The sequence below is a fragment of the Mustela putorius genome, unplaced genomic scaffold (assembly GCF_011764305.1).
Source record: "Mustela putorius furo isolate JIRA1106 unplaced genomic scaffold, ASM1176430v1.1 tig00000196_pilon_pilon_pilon, whole genome shotgun sequence".
Lineage (NCBI taxonomy): Eukaryota > Metazoa > Chordata > Mammalia > Carnivora > Mustelidae > Mustela > Mustela putorius.
The window spans coordinates 1,433,210-1,452,249 of NW_025421310.1; the positions used below are offsets into that span (position 1 = coordinate 1,433,210).

General features: G+C 49.0%; 2 protein-coding genes across 7 annotated transcripts in view; one reads left to right on the top strand and one right to left on the bottom strand.

Moving 5' to 3' along the window:
• Positions 1-31: 31 nt before the first annotated feature.
• On the bottom strand, positions 32-13,939 carry BLVRB (biliverdin reductase B). 2 transcript variants are annotated; one of them, XM_004776119.3, is made up of 5 exons: positions 13,711-13,939; positions 4,713-4,877; positions 4,487-4,576; positions 3,247-3,375; positions 32-290 (listed from the first exon to the last, which is right to left on the bottom strand). In XM_004776119.3, exons 1-5 carry the CDS (start codon positions 13,808-13,810, stop codon positions 133-135), a joined length of 642 nt encoding a protein of 213 aa, XP_004776176.1. In that variant the 5' UTR covers positions 13,811-13,939; the 3' UTR covers positions 32-132. The 2 variants fall into 2 exon arrangements, with proteins under 2 accessions (XP_004776176.1, XP_004776177.1); XM_004776120.3 differs by having other exon boundaries at positions 13,732-13,933.
• Positions 13,940-15,308: 1,369 nt separating this feature from the next.
• Positions 15,309-19,040, top strand: part of SPTBN4 (spectrin beta, non-erythrocytic 4) — a 71,020-nt gene continuing 67,288 nt past the window's right edge. The window contains exons 1-2 of one of the 5 annotated variants that reach the window (XM_045076823.1): positions 15,309-15,434; positions 16,180-17,671. In XM_045076823.1, coding sequence (XP_044932758.1) covers positions 17,500-17,671 — 172 coding nt within the window. In that variant the 5' untranslated portion in view covers positions 15,309-15,434; positions 16,180-17,499. Of the gene's footprint in view, positions 15,435-15,775; positions 17,672-19,040 lie in introns of those variants that run through there. The other 4 variants (XM_045076825.1, XM_045076824.1, XM_045076827.1 and 1 more) reach the window with 4 other exon arrangements.

A 19,040-nucleotide genomic window follows, 5' to 3' on the forward strand; every position in this document is an offset into this window, starting at 1 on the left:
ATCCAGACAGAAGAAGAGTCACAAGAGTTGGTTCTTGTAGAATAATTTGAAGCTCTTGGCTCAAGGTTTATTTACTCCTTTCCTCTGTTCTCCATTTCCCAGAATGCTGTCCTCCCAGACAGGGTCATAGCCCTAGTCATACTGGTGGGAGGGGTAGGTGTTGTGCCCGTCGTACTTATCGGTGGTGAGGCAGCTCAGCATGAAGTGGCCCAAATCGTGTTTGGAGATGACCCTGGAGGGCCCTCGTCCATCCAGGGTCACCGTGTAGGCCCCTGTCAGCGGCTGGTCTCCTGCAAGGTAAGGACACAGGATGGGTGAAGCCCATGTCTTTTCCCCTCCTCACAGCACATGATCACTCCTGGGTGCTTATGGCATCCCCAGCCCAGAAGGTATAAGAGTCAATGATGTACGAAACCCTTACAAACATGGAGGATGCCAGTCTATACCCCTTACTTCATTCGTTCGACAAATCCTTACTGATGGCCTATAAGGAGTCAGGTTTTGAGCAATCAGCAAGGGCCAAACATACAAGAGCCCCTGCCCTTTGCATGCAGAGCTTCCCTGGGAAAAGTCAACAAATAAGAGAGTAAAATAGACAATATGTTACAAGGAGAGAAATAAAGCAGGGACTAGGCTAGGAACGGTTAACTCAATGCTACCCATGAGTAAACTGAATCCACAAGAGAGAAAGTCAACCCCAGGCTTGCAAAGGGTGACTTCCCAGTGGTAAAGGCTAGATTTGCTCTGGGTCCTTACATCTGGAGGCAGAACCTGGCCATTAGGAGGGCATCTGTTGGCTCCACTATGATAGTTAAAAAACTCTGACAGTGACCAACTTAACTGAGGGACTGAACTCAGCCTACCAGTGCAGGGGCAACCTGGAACCATGTGCACGAAAAAACGCACACCCTTTTTCAAGTTGCATTCCTGCCAACAATGTTTAATCTGAGCCTGAGAGAAAACAAGCAGAGAAATCCAGAACATGGGATATTTAGAAAGATACCTGGCTTGGTTAATTTTATGAGACATATTTCAAAAAAGAGATGGAGGATTGTTCCAGATTCAAGGTGGCATAGCACACAACCCACGATCCTTGGTTGGATCCTGATTTTGTAGGGAGGGAATATTGAAGTATATATATATTTTTACATTTTTTAAGGATTTTACTTTTAAGTAATCTCTGCACCCAATGTGCGTGCAGATAAGTAATCTATGCCCCAATGTGGGGCTTGAACCCACAACCCCAAGATTAAGAGTTGCAGCTCTTCCAACTGAGCCACGCAGGCATTCCAATATTTCTTGACCGTTGGAGAAATCTGAAAAACTTTTTTTAAGATTTTATTTATTTATTTGACACAGAGAGACAGATCACAAGTAGGCAGAGGCAGGTGGGGGTGGGGGGTGGGCAGGCTCCCTGCTGAGCAGAGAGCCCGATGTGGGGCTTGATCCCCGGACTCTGAGATCATGACCTGAACTGAAGGTAGAGACTTAACCCGCTGAGCCACCCAGGCACCCTGAAAAATCTGAATATTGACTATGGCATGGACACTAAATGATATGATAAGAGTTCAGATCCATTCCCTTGGTGCACTAATGGTACACAGGGTCATTCCCAAAGACTTTTCTTCTTGGGAAATGCCTACTGATGTCCTAGGAGTGGAGTGTGACAAGGTCTGGACCTTACTCTCAAATGGTTCAGCCAGAAAAAAAATTTTTTTTAATTTTTAAAAATTTCTTTTTCTTTTTCAGAAAAAAAAGTTTAAAATATGTATATATTTATACATATATACCCCCTTTTTTAAACATACATATATTTAAATAGATATATTTACTCCCTTCCCTTTTTTTAGAATGGTACTATGTGTTCAATACTTTTGAGGCTGATGTCTTTGGGTTTCACTTTCAAACCCGGGAGGTCAAGATATGCACAGGCACTCTGTAATACGTACTCTGTTCAGAGACTCAGAGACGACAAAACCAAGGCCAGACGCCATGGGCCCGAGGTCCACCTGGTGCCGGGGCTGGGATTTTGACCCAGCTTCACCCTGTAGCCTCACCACTGCCGCTGAGTCAAAGCTTAGGATTCTGGTCCCAGGAGGGCCCTGAACTGAACCTAAACACTGAACTTTATTTGACCCTCTAGAAGGTATGCAGGCCTCCTCCTGTCAGGGGTCCCAGGAGGCAGAAGGCAAAGTAGAACTGCTCAAAGCAGGGATGCCTGGGTGGCTAAGCAGGTTAAGTACCTGCCTTCAGCTCAGGTACTGATCTAGAGGTCCTGGGATCGAGCCCTGTGTCAGGTGCCCTGCTCAGCAGGGAGTCTGCTTCTCCCTCTCTCTGCTGCCCCCTGCTCATGTTGTGACTGTGTCACAAGGGCACACACTCTGTATGCAAGAGACATCTGTGAAATGAATGAGTAAATGAATGAATGTCTCCCTGAGTCTGACTCTGTGTGTCTCTCAAGGAAGATTCCAGACCTGGGAGAGGAAAAGAGAATGTAGGTCTAGTAGATATAGTTTTTGATCCTTTCCACAACGCCACTGGGAAGTATGGTTCCTCTGGATTAGTTCATCAGACAAGTATTTACTGAGTGTCTACTATATGCTGAGCCCTGTTCTGGGTAGTAGGAACACAGCTGTGATTGAAATTAAACAAAATCCCTGCCTTCAAAGAGTTAATTAACATCCTAGTGATAGAGGCACACACTAAATAAGTAAAGGAATGATATGGGGCGCCTGGGTGGCTCAGTAGTTAAGTGTCTGCCTTTGGCTCAGGTCATGATCCCAGGGTCCTAGGATCGAGCCCGTATCTGGCTCCCCGCTCAGCGGGGAGTCTGCTCCTCTCTCTCTGCCTGCTGCTCTGCCTACTTGTGCGCGCTCTCTCTGTCAAATAAATAAATAAATAAATAAAATCTTTTAAAAAAAAAGAAAAAGGAATGATATGCTCTGTGTGGTGAAAGGGAAGTCCCCTTCCCTTGAAGATGGGTTAGCTCCAGTAACTCACTTCAAATAATAATAATAATAATAATAATAAATAAGTGCTGTTTTACAGCGCTTGGGGTGGTTGGTTCAATAGAGCGAGGCAAAAAGGTGTCAGAAAGGAGACAAAAGCAAGCAAGACAGAGAAGAGAAAGTGAAAGGGGAAGGCCTGCAATTTTAGAATGGCTGGGGAAGCCCTGGCAGACCTCCCCTGCAGGCAGGAGGGCGTGAGTTGGTGGCGACCCTGCCACCAGGTCCCAGCCCTACTCACCTATATGTGGTGGCATCACAGCCACGTACTTCAGGCCCGATTCCTGCAGCACCTTGTGCATCCGGATATGGTCATCGGTCACGTCCTGCAGTCGTGGGGGCACCTTGGTTGGGTCCCATAGAAGGAAGGCTGGGGTGGAGGGAACACAGGGCATGGTGAGCCAAAGCTTGAACACAGACTGCCCAGGCCACACAGCCTGCCAGCCTTAGGCCAGGACAAAACCCTACAGGGGCTCTCTACAGCCTTGCATCTGGCCCAGGCTCCTGGCTTCCTGACGGCCACCCAAGGGCTGACCACTTCTCTCCCTACCTGTTCCTGTCCAGTTACCTATCTGCCTCCTCCCTGGTCTGCCTACCCAACACTCCCTTTCACATACTCTGCCCCGCCATGGTCCCACCTCAGAGCCTTTGCACCTACTGATCCCTCCCCCCACCCCCCAGGTCGCTTCCCTTCCTGGGGAGGATGAAACCCAGGGGCAAGGCGTGGAGACTGTGGAGACACAGCCAGCCATGAGCTGTATGAACTCAGCACAGCTGGTGGGCCTCCCTGGGCTTCCTCCGCCTTCCATACAACAGGGCATAAGAACTCCTTCTGTTAACTGAGCACCTAGCATGTACCTCTGTGAGCATAGATACTCAGAATTTGGTGAGGATTAAGTGGCATTCGTCCCTAAGGGCTCAGATGGTGCCTAGCACACGGTCAGTGCTCAGTAAATGCTGTTCGCTTTAGCTGTCCCTGTTATGAAATCTGTCCTTTGGACGATTTTAGGCAAGCATTTGTTTAATGTCCCTCTCCTCATAAATGAGGGAACTCTGTGAGAGGAGAGAGGACATACCTGGTCTGTGTAAGCCAGGCTCTGTCCTTTCCTGCAGGAGGCTCTCCCTGCCCTCCTCCCGGGCTGGGTCAGGGGCCACCTCAGGGTTTCTCCTGTTCTGGCCCTTTTCCCTCTGCCTGTATTTCTCCATCTTGGCCCTGACTTCTGGGGCCTATCACTGTGCGGCAATGGGGCTGTTCACCACTTCCTTCCCTCCTATGAGACCCAGGAGTACAGAGCCTGGGGATGTACTGGTCACCACTGTGTCCCCAGCATCACCCAGCAAGGTTCATGCACAGTTAGTGCTCAATAAATGCAGAGTAACTTGGGATGGCTCCAATGCCACCTTGCAGAAGCCTTTGGCTGCCTGTCTAGGACCTGCCCTGCCCAACCCTTCAGTCCCATCCCTATGACCCCGCCACCCACCCGAGGTGCACGCCACGACCTTGTCCACGCCATGGGCCTTCATGGCCGCCACAATGTTCCGGGCGCCCTCGGACATAACTGTGGTAGGACCTTAGAGGGAACAGAGAGTGGCTGTCACTAGCAGGCGGCGGTGGTGGCAGGGGTGGCAGGGGTGGGGCCGGGGGCGGGGGTGGTGCTGGGGGCCGAGGCCCAGGGGTGGGCCGTGGGCAGAGGGGGGGCCCAGTACTGAGGTCATTGCGGGTGCCCAGCAGCACGATGACGGCATCCTGCCCAGCCACAGTCTTGTCTACATCGGCCGCATGCAGAACATCACCCACTACCACGTGGGCCGGCTGGGGCCCCTCTGGGGGCAGCCTGGAGGTGTCCCGCACCAGCACTGTCACCTCATAACCTGTGGGCAAAGGACAGAAAGGCATGTCAGTAGGCTTGTGAGCTGGCACCCCCAGGCTCCAGGAGCTGGGTCCTAGAGGGTGCCATGAACCCCAAATCACCCCCCAGGTCCCCTGTGAGGCTGCAATACCTTCATGCCAGTTTGTAAATGACCTGCCTCCAAGGGCCTCCCCCAACACTCCCAAACTGCTCCATTCTCCAGAAACTACAGGGTTAAAGCCTGGAATCCCACTGGTCTATGCCCCCTATCCTTGGTCCTGGAGGAAACTGAGGTATAGAGGAAAATATGAGCTGCCCAAAGGTTGCCCAGTGATGCAATTGGTCCTCTAGGCTTACTTCTGAAGGTCTGGGCTCAGTCTAAGTGGTCATTAAGATGGACATACCATCTTGGTATGTCCCCTCCCAAAGAATTTTGAGTAACTCTATGTTTATATATTTTTTAAAGATTTTATTTATTTGACAAGAGTCAGAGAGTGCACAAGCAGGAGGAACAGCAGGCAGAAGGAGCAGCAGGCTCCCACTGAGCAAGGAGCCCAATGCGGGACTCGATCTCAGGACCTGGGATCATGACCTGAGCCAAAGGCAGACGCTTAGCCAGCCGAGTGAGCCACCCAGGTGCCCCAAAATAAAATCTTAAAGAAAAAAAAGAAGAAAGAAAGAAAATAAAATAAATAAATAAAAAGAAAGTGGAAGAGAGACCAGCACTCTGTTCAACAGGGGAGGCACAGCAAGAGGACAGCTGTCTGGAATCCTGGAAGAGGGTCCTCACCAGAAGCCAGATCTATCGATACCTTATCTTGAACTTCTCAGTCTCCAGAACTATGAGAAGTAAATGTCTATCGTTAAAGTCACCAGTCTATGCTATTTTGTTACAGGTGCCTGAGCTGACTGAGACAGCTCACTGGAAAGATCAGGGACAATATGATTTATCCAAACAAATATGGACCACAAAGAACTGAAACACATGAAGTACTTAAAAATGAGTTCTGGGGCATCTGGGTGGCTCAGTGGGTTAAAGCCTCTGCCTTCGGCTCAGGTCATGATCCCAGGGTCTTGAGATCAAGCCCCACATCGGGCTCTCTGCTCAGCAGGGAGCCTGCTTCCTCCTCTCTCTCTCTCTCTGCCTACTTGTGATCTGTCAAATAATATAAATAAAATATTAAAAAAAAAATCTGTGGGGCGCCTGGGTGGCTCAGTGGGTTAAGCTGCTGCCTTCGGCTCAGGTCATGATCTCAGGGTCTTGGGATTGAGTCCCACATCGGGCTCTCTGCTCAGCAGGGAGCCTGCTTCCTTCTCTCACTCTCTATCTGCCTGCCTCTCTGCCTACTTGTGATCTCTGTCTGTCAAATAAATAAAATATTTAAAAAAAAAAATCTGTGAGTTCCTAATGATAGTAACCAAGAAACCTCATGGGTCATCAGGACAGTTGTGAGAGGATTCATTCATTATTTGGAAAATGAGAAAAGGAAAAACAACATTGTTCCACTTCTGTCCTCATGTATTTCTTTTTCTTTTTCTTTTTAAAAAGATTTTTTAATTTTTATTTATTTGACAGAGAGAGATCACAAGTAGGCAGAGAGGCAGGCAGAGAAAGAGAGAGAGGAAGGGAAGCAGGCTCCCTGCTGAGCAGAGAGCCCAATGCAGGGCAATTCGGGGCTCGATCCCAGGACCCTGGGATCATGACCTGAGTCGAAGGCAGAGGCTTTAACCCACTGAGCCATCTAGGTGCCCCGAGTCCTCATGTATTTCTTAAAAACAAATGACGGGAAAGGGTTGCATGTGGGATAGCAGAGCCCCCCCTGTGCTGCTGCCACCATGCCGGACAGCTGGGACAAGGACAGGGACCCCAAGCCCCAGTGCCGATGCTCGCACCTCACCGCAGACCTCACTGCCCAACCCTGTAACCTATTTGACGAAGGCCTTTGACCTCCTCGCAGACCTGCCCGTAACCCTAGTGAGAGTTTATAGAGAAGCGGCATGCAAGAAAACAGGTATTACTACTACCACTGAGAGGTCCACCATGTGCTAAACATCACTGGACACTGGGAAGAGGATGTCGTGTGCATATTTGAAACAGAAATGCAACAAAGGGGCCCCTGGGTGGCTCAGTTGGTTAAGCGTCTGCCTTCAGCTCTGGTCATGATCCCAAAGTCCTGGCATCAAGCCCTGCATGGGGCTCTCTGCTCAGTGAGGAGCCTGCTTCTCCCTCACCCTCTACTGCCGCTCTGCCTACTGTGCTTTCTCTCTCTCTGTCAAATAAATAAAGTCTTAAAAAATAATAAAAAAAGAAAAAACCCAACATGTTTAAAATAAATAAATAAATAGATAGATAGATAAATAACAAACAAATGATGGGAGATTTGAACACTCTGGGGCAAAGGTGATGATAATAAGGATAATATTTATACAACTTTTCACATATATTAATTCATTTAACGCTCAAAGTAACCCTGGGTTGGAACTGCGGCCCCACCACTAGCTACCTGTATGACAAGGGGCAAGTCACTTAGCCCCTCTTGGCCTTAGGGCCTTCATTTGTAAAGCCACACTAATAATAGTCTCTACCTTACAGGGTTAATGTAGATTTAAATAATGTATCAAAAGGCTTAACGTGATCAGGTGATTTTTGGCAAGTGTGCCGGGACAATTCAAGGGGTGAAAGAATAGTCTTGTCTTTGCTTTTCTTTTTTTAAAGATTTTATTTATTTACTTGACACAGAGAGAGATCACAAGTAGGCAGAGAGGCTGGCAGAGAAAGGAGGAAGCAGTCTTCCTGCTGAGCAGAGAGCCAGATGCAGGGCTTGATCCCAGGACCCCAGGATCATGACCTGAGCCAAAGGCAGAGGCTTTAACCCACTGAACCACCCAGGGGCCCCAATCTTTTCAACAAATGATGGTGGGGCAACTGGATATCCATCTGTAAAAAGAATGAAGTCAGATCCCTACCTCACACCATATATGAAAATTAACTCAAAATGACCACAGACCTAAATGTAAGAGCTAAAACCATTAAAAAAAAAAATCTTAGGGAAACAAACAAACAAACACAGCTGTAAATCTTTGTGACTTTGGATCAGGCAATAGTTTCCTAGCTATGACATGAAAAACATAAGCCACAAAAGAAAACACAGACACACTGACATCATCAAAATTAAAAACTTGTGTGCTTCAAGGACACCATCAAGAAAGTGAAAAGATAATCCGTAGAATGGGAGGAAACTTTTGCAAGTCATACATCTGATAAGGAACTTGTATTTAAGATATATAAAGAATTTCTACACCTCAGAAATAAAAAAATAAACAACCCAATTAAAAATTGGGCAAAATGGGGCGCCTGGGTGGCTCAGTTGGTTGGGCGACTGCCTTCAGCTCAGGTCATGATGCTGGAGTCCCAGGATTGAGTCCCACATCAGGCTCCCTGCTTGGCAGGGAGTCTGCTTCTCCCTCTGACCCTCCCCTTCTCATACTCTCTCTCTCTCTCAAATAAATAAATAAAATCTTAAAAAAAAAATTGGGCAAAATGTCCAAATAGAGACTTCTCCAAGGAAGATACACAAATGGCCAATAAATATGCGGAAAGACACTCTACATCACTGGTCATCAAAGAAATGCAAATCAAAACCACTGAGACAACTCCAGACCCACTAGAATGGGTAATAAAAAAGACAGACATTAAATACTAGTGCACAATGAGAAATTGAAACCCTCATACACTACTTATGGGTGTGCTGATGATGCAGCTACTTTGGAAAAGTCTGGTAGTTCCTCTAAAGAATAAAAGTGGAATTATCTGGGGCAGCTGGGTGGCTCAGTGGGTTAAAGCCTCTGCCTTCAGCTCAGGTCATGATCTCAGGGTCCTGGGATGGAGCCCAGCATTGGGCTCTCTGCTCAGCGGGCAGCCTGCTTCCCGCCGCCCTCCTCCCCCATTCCCCACCGCCTGCCTCTCTACTTACTTGTGATCTCTCTCTCTCTGTCAAATAAATAAATAAAATCTTCAAAAACAAAAACAACAACAACAAAAATACATGGAGTTACCAGATGACTCAGCCTTTCCACTCCTAGGTATATGCCCAAGGGAACTGAAGACATATGGTCACATAAAAATTATTAGGTCAAAGTCCACAGAGGCATTATTCACAATAGCCCCAAGTGGAAATGTCCCTCAACCACATGGATAAATAAAATATGGTCTATCCATACAATGTACGTAACAGTATCCAATGATGGAAAGAAAGGACATACTGACACATGCTACAACATAGATACACCTTGAAAAAATGTTTTTTTGCTAAGTGAAAGAAGCCAGGCCCAAAGAGCCAAATAGTGTAGGATTCCATTTAAAGATTTTATTTTTATTTATTTGTCAGAGAGAGAGAGCAAGCACAGGCAGGGAGAGCGGCAGGCAGAGGGAGAAGCAAACTCCCTGCCGAGCAAGGAGCCTGATGTGGGACTCGATCCCAGGATGGTGGGATCATGACCGACGCTGAAGGCAGCGCTTAACCAACTGAGCCACCCAGAAATCCCTGTGTAGGATTCCATTTATTCGGAACATCCAGAACAAGCAAATCCATACAAACAGAAAGTAGATGAGTAGTTGCCCACAGCTAGGGGAGAGGTTGAGAAGAAAAATGGAGGGTGGTGGTGACTTCTAGGTATTTCTTTTGGGGGTGATGAAAATGTTCTAAATTAATTGGGATGATGTCTGCACAACTCTGTGACTAGGCCAGAAAGAACGAGGTTGTATACTTCAAGTGGGTGAATTATATGGGATATGAAGGAAATCTAAACAAAACAAAGCTGTTATAAAAGTATGAAACTTGGGCTCAGTTGGTTAAGTAGCTGCCGTCTTCAGCTTAGGTCATGGTCCTGGAGTCCCGGGATTGAGTCCCGCATCGGGCTCCCTGCTGGGTAGGGAGTCTGCTTCTCCCTCTGACCCTCCCCCGTTTCATGCTCTCTCTCTCTCATTCTCTTTCCTTCTCAAATAAATAAAATCTTTAAAAAAAAAATTTTATTGGGGCGCCTGGGTGGCTCAGTGGGTTAAGGCCTCTGCCTGCAGTTCGGGTCATGATCCCAAGGTCCTGGGATCAAGCCACACATCGGGCTCTCTGCTCCACAGGGAGCCTGCTTCCTCCCCCTCTCTCTCTCTGCCTGCCGCTCTACCTACTTGTGATTTCTCTCTCTCTGTCAAATAAATAAAATCTTTAAAAAATATATTTTTTTTATTTATTTGACAGACATAGATCACAATTAGGCAGAGAGGCAGGCAGAGGGGCGGGGGAAGCAGGCTCCCCACTGAGCAGAGAGCCTGTTGCGGGGCTCGATCCCAGGACCCTGGGATCATGACCTGAGCCGAAGGCAGAGGCTTTAACCCAATGAGCCATCCAGGCGCCCCTCAAATAAATAAAATGTTCAAAAAAAAAAGTATGAAGCTAAGACAAATGAAAAGTTTAGGGGAGTGCCTGGCACAGGAATGAATGATCTGTAGGTGCTGGCTGTTCCCACAATTTTTAATCATCTCAGAATGTTATTTCCTGGGGGCCTGGGTGGTTCAGTCAGTTAAGAGTCTGCCTTCAGCTCAGGTCATGATCTCAGAGTCCTGGGATCGAGTCCTGTGTCAGGGTCCCTGCTCAGTGGAAGCCTGATTCTCCCTCTCTCTCTGCTGCTCGCCCTGCTTGTGCACGCTCTCTCTCTCGGTCAAAAAAATAAATAAACCCTTAAAAAAAAAAAAAAGAATGTTATTTCCTGTCCTGGTCTAGGCCTCCCTGGGTTCCTGGCCCCTGTCTCACCCCCTCCCATCCGTATTCCACATGGCAGCCAGGCAGAGCTTTCCACAGTTACACTGAAGTCCCTTCCTGCTCATATCCCTCCCATGATGCCCCTCCCCACGGCGCCCTGAAATAAAGTCTATGCTCCTCACAACAGCCTTCCAGTTCCTTGGGGTCTGTCCTCTCCTCTTCAGCCTGCCCTGGACCCACTGCCCTCTTTACCCACTGCACCTCTTTCAGTTCCCCAAATCCATCATGTTGTTTCCTGCCTCCTGGTCTTTGCACGTGCTGCCCCCTCTGCCTCAAGCACCCTTCTCCTTTCCCTGGGGCCGCTGGTTACTTGGGTGTCCTCTGTCATTGTCCTCTGTCACTTACGCTGCCCTGGAGTAAATCAATGGCCCTGCAGTTCTGGGGACATCGTCATATTCGCCACCATCTCCCTGGGGTTTGATAAACACAAAAGTGCAGGCTTTACTGCCCTATGGACCAGGGTTCCAACTCTGCCACTTACTAGCTGAGGAATCACAGGAAACACCTTCCCTGATTGAACCCCAGTCTCCCCTATAGTGTGAAAACGATAAATCCCAGTGTCCCCATCCCGTGTAACCACCTTTCTTAAGGGAATGACACAAAACCTGTGCTGTACTCATACACATCAGGGAGCCAATGTAGGCATTGGTTAACTACCAATGGTTAAAATGGACCCTAGTAATTCCGGGTATTCTGGGGGAGAAAAATGTCCTCCTGGAGAGTGAGAACTTGGACACAGGCTCAGTACAAGGGTGCCCATTAGTGTTCTATTTTTGCTGATTAGTGACATTTATGGAGAACCTCTTACCGGCCAAGTGCTGTGCTAAGCTCTTTTTATGGATGAATGGTATTTTTTTTCAAAAAAATTTTTTATCACAACCCACATTTAAATGAAAATTTCAATAGCCACATGTGATTAGTGGCCACCATACCAAACAGCAGTGTTTTAGAATTTACAGATTTTTACCCTTTAGAAAACAGAGTGTTTGGATGGTACTTCCAAACTTTTTCCTTCTTCTTCATCTTTTTCTTCTTCTTCTTTTTTTTTTTAACAAATCCCTTACTTGATATTTTTCTCTTAATTTTTTATTTTGAAATAAATTTAGATACCTAGGAAAGTTGCAAGACCTCAATTCTCATGCTTGCTTTTGCTTTATCTTTCTGTGTGTGTGTATAATATATAACATACATAATTGTATATGTATATATATATATAAATACATTTATACATAAACACACATTTTTTTTTCCTAACGATCTGAGAGTACGTTACAGAGATCATTCCCCTTTTAGGCTTTTTTTGATCTCAACCCTCAGTACAAAATGAATTTCAAAGCCTAACCCAGTATATACAAATCCATGCATAGGTAACTGAAAGAAGGTTCATAACACTAATAATATTCAACATGCGATACACTCTGACGCCTTTATGACCAACTTAAGTATATTTCAGAACTCGCTATCACCCACAGTTTGAAAAGCACCAGATTGCAACAACCCTGCCCATTTTGAAGATGGAGAAATTGAAGCAATTTTAGGCAACTAAGCCAGGTTCACATGACTATGAATTCACTTAGCCTATAGAAGGCTTACTGAAGTCCCCTCCTGCTCATATCCCTCTGAGCACCAACTATATACTGAACACGGTTCTGCACATTTCCCATATATTATCTCATTTAATCACTGCAAGCACCCGGGAGCAAGCGCTACTAGTTTTATTCCCACTTTCCAGTTATCCAGGCACACAGGTGATAAGGCATTTGACTATGTAGGAAGTAAGTGTTAGAGCTGGGATTGGCATGCGGGCAGGCTAGAACCAGCGTCATAGAATCACTGAGGTAAATAAAGTCCCAATTCAGTCAAGCTCTTCTTTTTCTGATGGGGACAGTGAGGCTCAGGGGTTCACTGTGGCTCTGAAGAGACTTAGGCCTCAGCTCTCAATTGCCTGGGGGTGCAGTCCCACTTGTGCCCAGCAGGGCGGACAAATGCTGTTCATGGAATTCAGGATTAAGGGTAAGGGAGTCACATGAGAATCCAGATCCTCATGGTGACTCAGCACCTCTAAACTTCTCCCTCTTACTTCCTCCCCCAGAAATGCTTATCCACAAAGTTCTTTCCACCCTCCCCACAAATCAAGATCCTCACTAGGTCTTTTTGGAGAAGGGGTGAGCAGTGGGCCTGCCTGACAAGGAACTCTCAGGCAGAGTGTGCAAAGGGTGGGCTGGGCTATGAGACATCATAGCAGCCTCCACCCCTTTGGGGCACCCAGATAGCTAATATCTTCAGAGTCACTGAGACCAGCAAGGGTGGGGCCCTATATCTGGAAGTCCCAGGTCCTACTGGGGGTTGGTGAAGTCTGGATGGTGGAGGCAGGGAGGCTGCGAGGTGCTTATCCCTTTTCTTGAGACAACTGTGAATTTCCAGCTCTCACCCACTTTCCCACGACCAGAGCCCAAATCTTCACCTATGTCTCTGCTATGATTTTTCCATTAGGGGCTCCCAGCAACCGCCCCCCCCCCAAGTCTCCACTTCCAGCCTTGGTGCCCCAGCCCAGAGCCCATCGACTTTTGTTGGCAGTTAAGAGCACAGGCTGGGTTCAAATCCCAGCACCAGCACTTTCCAGTGGTCTGATATTGGGCAAGCCACTCTCTGGGCCTCAGTTTTCTCCTCTGTCAAGTGAAGTGATACTCGTTCTGAGGGCGGTGAGGATTTAACACTGGGAAAGATCGGTAGGCGCTGGGAGGCAAGCCGCTTCCTGGCTGAGGAAGTCTTCGCTGGGTGTGCTAACAACCACCAAAACTACAATAACAACATTTCCTAAGAGCACTGTATATAAACCTATCTCTGGAGTCCCCCCCTTGCCTCCCAAGGCCAATTCCTAGTCCTTGGACTCACATAAAATTGGATCTCACAGCGTCCCCCACTACTTTCCCCGTCGCCACCTGCTTTGCCCCTAGGTCACAAACCAAAGCACTGATGGCCCAACCAGCCTCAAGAGTCCCCTTCCTAATGCGCTGCACGTGCACCCCACAGACATACCCCGCCCACCCCAGTTCATGCCTGCTTGCACCGCCTGCGCCAGCGTGGTGAGCCCGGTCCTGCCCGTGGCGCCGAAGATGGCAATCTTCTTGACGGCCATTCTGCGGAGTCGTGGTGGTGCGAGGCCACGGAGTTGCACGAAGCGCGGGAACCGGGAACCTACTGGCTGCCTGGCCGCCCTCTCAGTCCTCCTCAGGCGGGAGAGAGGGGGCGGGACAGGGACAGAAGGCCACGCCTCAGCTTGCCTCTGGGCCAAACAGGCCACGCCTCTAGCCAGGAAGAACGTGGCGGGCTGGACGTAGTAGGCTGCGCGCCTCTGCTCCCGCCCCGCACCGTTCCCTCCGCCTGTCACTTAGGCTAAGAGGCGTGGCCGTATCTGGCCAACTGGGAGGAGCGTGGGTGGACCCGGTGCCCCGCCTCTGACCTCCAGCCGGAGGCGGGACGAAACTCGGGCTCCGCCCACCGGCCTCGGCTGGCTCACGCCCCCTCTCCTAGGGCCTGACGCTGACCTGGGGTTCGCACTGTGCCCAAAGGCTTTCTGGAAGCTGCAAGGGAAGAAAGTGAGGGAGGGAGGGTGTGCCCCTGTAACTGTGTGTATATGTGCCCGTGTGACTCTGGGACTGTGAGTAACCCCAAGGGAGAGCAAGTTTGTGGGTGACACCCTGTGCCAACCTCTGTGTGTAGCACTATGTTACATTTTGAAACCGCATGTGACAACACACCTTCATGATGTTCTTTTGTGACCTTGTGGTGCTACTGCGGATGACACCGTGTTTGTGATGCTGTATGCATCCAAGAAGCTGGGGGATTTGGTGTGGGACATGTGTGAGATGTGTTTTATGGGAGTGTGTGACTGTTAGACAGTGACAGTGTATGACACCCCACGTGTCATGTTGGGATGTGTGACCGTGACCCTATTTGAGTGTGTGACTGTGGGTGTTAACCGTTCTTGTGATGCTATTTGTGACTTCTTGTGACTGCATGACATATGAGTGTGTGACAGTTACCGGATGTGTGACACGTGTGTGACTGGTGTGACAAGTTTGAGTGTGTAAAAATGTGTGTGACACTGTGTGATTGTGAAGCTGTGTGTGACCTGCTTGTGACTGCTTGTGACCCCATGGCAGTGTGCGACAGTCTATGACATTTGCGTGCTTGTGTGACACAGCGTGGGTGGTGACGGCACTATTCGAGTGTGTCACTATGTGTGAGGCTGTCGGGCACTGTGCCAGTGTGGGACCCCATGTGAGTGTGTGACTGCGTCTGAGTTTGAATGTTTGACTCTGTGTGACCCCGTCCGTAGGGGGTGATACTGTGTGAGTGTGTAGCTGTGGATCGTGTTTGCGACGCTGCATGTGACCCTGTGTGTGTGTGTGCCAGTGTGGGAGTGTGTGACCCCTTGAGGGTGCGTGGCTGTGCGTGATGCTACCTCTGGCCCCGCGAGTGCTGTGACTCGGTGTGTGACCGCGCGTGGGCCCGCGCTGCAGGCGGCCGAGGCGGCGGGGACCGCGGGCGGGAGGGGGTCCCGGGGGCGCGCCGAGCGCGGCGGCCGCGCGAGCGGGGGAGGCGCGGCAGTGGCGGCGGCGGCGCATGCGGATCTGGTCGAGCGGCGGGGCCGGCGGGGCCGAGCGGAGCCGGGCCGGGCCGGGCCCCGGACACCGAAAGGGAGGGCAGTCGGGCTCTGCGAGCAGCGGATACAGCGGCACCCGCGGCTGCGGGCCCAGGTGAGCGGCGTGGGGTGATAGCCCCTCCTTGCAGCATCTCCCCACCTGCCCAGCATCCCTCCCCCGCGCGCTGTGGGCATGGCCTGAGCCCCTAGAGTCCCCCCCGCCGCCCCCCACGCCTGGAGGAGGGGACGAGTCTAGGGCAGAATGCACCCGCACCCCTCAGCCCAGCCAGTCTCCGCGCCATGCGTGGGTCTTCCACCCGGGCCTTGTCCTTCCCAGGCCCCCTCCGTGCGAGCAGTGACTAGACTGCAGGGAGAGAGAATCACGGCCTTGGAAGGGTTAAAGCATCGATTTATATATATATATATATATATATATATATATATATATATTTTCCCCCCCACCCCCAGCCTCCAGCCTTTGCTGGGGCCGCAGGACACTTCTCTCCACCTCCCCCATTTCCCTCTCCTCCCTTCCTTCTCCATTCAATCCGGTAATGGCTAGGGCTCTTCCTGGAGCTGACAGCTCACCAAGTGTTAAGTACCTCCCCATCCCCAAGTATCCTCCACCGAGGAAACAGCTGTTTTAACAGGGAGAGAAACTGAGGCAGAGAGACCAAGTTAAAACGGAAATAAATCAGGGCTTGAACTCATGTCTGTCTGACTCCAACACAGGCACTTTGGTTTGCCAAGATATGTGACCAGAGGAATAATAATAGCAAGGACCATGTATCAAGGGCTTGCATGAACCAGATACCATGTTCCCTGCATTATTAACTCACTTCATCTACAAACATCCCTAGGAAATGGGCACTGTTACCATTACCATTTTACAGATGAACAAACTGAGGCCTAGAGAGAGGAAGTGACTGGCCAAGGTCACACAGGTGGTAAGTAGCAGCCATGCGCCGACTTACAGCTTTCCAAGGAAGAAGAGAAGAATAACAGGGGATTCTGCAGTGTCCACCAAAAGGGACAACCTCCGCTACCCTGACCAAGACCTGGACCTTGCTTTCCTACAATCTGAGTTGTCAAATGTCTGAGTTTTTGAGAAGGACAGTGATCTCCCTGCCATTCCCTCCTTTCTTAGGCTTGGAATCAGTGAGCCTGGAGGGAGGAGGAGATGTATCTGATGCCTCCCACCCCCTTAAATTTCATATTTGCAATCTGGCAGTGTTCTAGAGCCTAGCTCTGGATCTGACAATATGTCAGCTTGCTGTTGCCACAATAATGCTGCCTAAGGAACCACCCCCAAACTCAGTGTCTTAAAACACTGAGCATTTATTTAACCATCAAGTCTGAGGTCAGTGACTTAGGCTGGGCTCAGCTGGCCAGTTTTTCTGGGCTCAGCTGGCCTTATGCTTATGTGTTGGATGTGGTGTTGGGAGCGGTGTTGGTGGCTGTAGCTGGCCTTGGCTTTAGTGACTGGGCCCGTAGACCGGGACTATGCCAACAATGTTTTCCTCATCCTCACAATCAAGCACAAGCAAAAACATGTGGTCTCCTGAGTTTTAGGCTCAGAATTCACTGGCACTTCTCCCTAATCTTGTTGATCAAAGATAGTCATGGGGCCAAACCCAGAGTCAAGGTTGTCAGGGGACACTCCTCCGATTTCCCCATTCCTACAGTAGAAGAACAGTCAGGAGTTATACTCAAAGGACAAGATTATAGGGATGAAAAATTGGGGCTGTTTAATGTAATCATTTGATCACAGTACCTACATTTGAACTCTGGCTACCCACTAGCTTGCGACCTCCTCTCTAAAAAATAGGCCAAAGACTAGCCTATCTTTAGGGAATTAAATAAGATAATGCATATAAAGTCCTGGAGACAGCACAAATGCTCGATAAATGTTAATTCTTGTTCTTACTGCATTGGAGAGTTCTACCGATAACAGTGTCATCGTTCTAACAATAATACAGGGACAGTTTGCTGAGCCCCTACCCTATGCCGGGTGCTAAGCTGGGTGCTTTGCCACCGCCCTGAGAAGTGGCCTGGGCGAAAGTGACTGTCAGTAGTAGTCTGAGGAAAGACAGGGAAACTGTTAGAAGCAGGACCTCTGAGCTCAGGCTCTGTTTCTAGCCTAATGCGCCTCTGCTCCTCCCCAGGCCTCACCTTCCCCAATGGCGCAGGTTCCAGGGGAAGTGGACAACATGGAGGGCCTCCCGGCCCCCAACAACAACAACCCTGCAGCCCGCTGGGAGAGTCCTGATCGGGGCTGGGAGCGGGAGCAACCAGCAGCCTCCACAGCGGCGGCATCGCTCTTTGAGTGCTCCCGGATCAAGGCCTTGGCAGGTACCTGGAGGAGGGCTGGGTGAGAGAGAGAAGGGAGGGGAAAAGGCTGCTGGGCTGGTGTCTGGGTACCTCCTCCGTCAAGAACCTTGGTGGCCTGGAGGATGGTAAAGAGAGTCAACGACCCTTTGCATGTGAATCTCTAGACCAGGAGCGTCCAACGAATGGAACGTTCCTCGGTGACAGGAAAATGTTCTCTATCTGTGATGTCCAATACATGAACCACTAACCACTAGTACTTGTGGCTGTAAGCACTTGAAGTGTGGCCAGTGCTTCTTGAGGGGCTGAATTTTTAATTGTATTTCGTTTTAATTAATTTAAATTTAAATAGCCACATGTGGCTGGTGGATACTGGCTGGGGCAGGGCTGCCTTAGAACCTTAGAAAAGTAGAGTTCAGAAATGTGGGATTTTATAAGCATACTTCCTTAGAATCTCAAGATGCCGAAATACTAGATTTTTGGACCTTGGAATGTCATGCTCAGGAATTCTTCCAACTTGAGGCCTTTAGAAATGAGGTTAAGCATCTGCCTTCGGCTCAGGTCATGAGCCCAGGGAACTGGGATGGAGCCCTGCCGTGTTGGGCTCCCTGCTCAGTGAGGAGTCTGTTTCTCTCTGCCTGCCACTCCCCCGACCTGTGCGCTCTCTCTCTGACAAATAAATAAAATATTTAAAATAAATAAATATTAAAAACAAAACAAAACTATGAGCAAAGACCCCGAGAACCTTCAGAGACATGTAACTTCATAATCATTAGCTTTAAGCCTTTAAAATACTAGACCCTTGGGACCTTTGTTATCTCGGGAACGCAGAATGTTAGAAACAGAAACTATAGATTGTAGTAATCATGAAATCTTAAAACCCTAAGGTCGGAATCAGTTCCCTGAGAATCTCAAGAATTTTAGTAACTTAACATTTGACAATCATGGGATCTTTGCTACTAAGATTCTTGGAACTTCATAATTATAAGATTTTGAACAGTGATGTCCAACCCAAGGGCATCTGGGAAACAGGTGACAGGAATGAAAGAGTAGACTGGGGATCATGGTTAGCTGGAAAGCAGTGCCCTGAACACCAGCACCAGCCATGGGGAAACGTGGGCCCCAGATTGCTAGCTGTGATGTTTATCCAGAACTTCCCAATTGAAAACAAAAAAATCTGTATGTGCCACAAAGTCTGAACTAATATTAATTCACAGATTTCCAGCTTCCTCTGATTGAGAAACTAGAATGGTATAAAATGTATTTTCGGAAACTTAAAATCATAGTATCAGATGGGGCGTCTGTGTGGCTCAGTGCCTTTGCCTTCGGCTCAAGTCGTGATCCCAGGGTCCTGGGATCAAGCCCCGCATTGGGCTCTCCGCTCAGCAGGGAG

Bases quoted from the DNA above. Each gene is read 5' to 3' on its own strand.
- BLVRB (XM_004776119.3), bottom strand. From the start codon at position 13,810: ATGGCCGTCAAGAAGATTGCCATCTTCGGCGCCACGGGCAGGACCGGG. The intron at 4,577-4,712 runs GTACTGGGCCCC...GTTCCCTCTAAG, and splicing joins GGGCACCCGCAATGACCTCA to GTCCTACCACAGTTATGTCC. The intron at 291-3,246 runs GTGAGTAGGGCT...CTTACCTTGCAG, and splicing joins TGTGATGCCACCACATATAG to GAGACCAGCCGCTGACAGGG.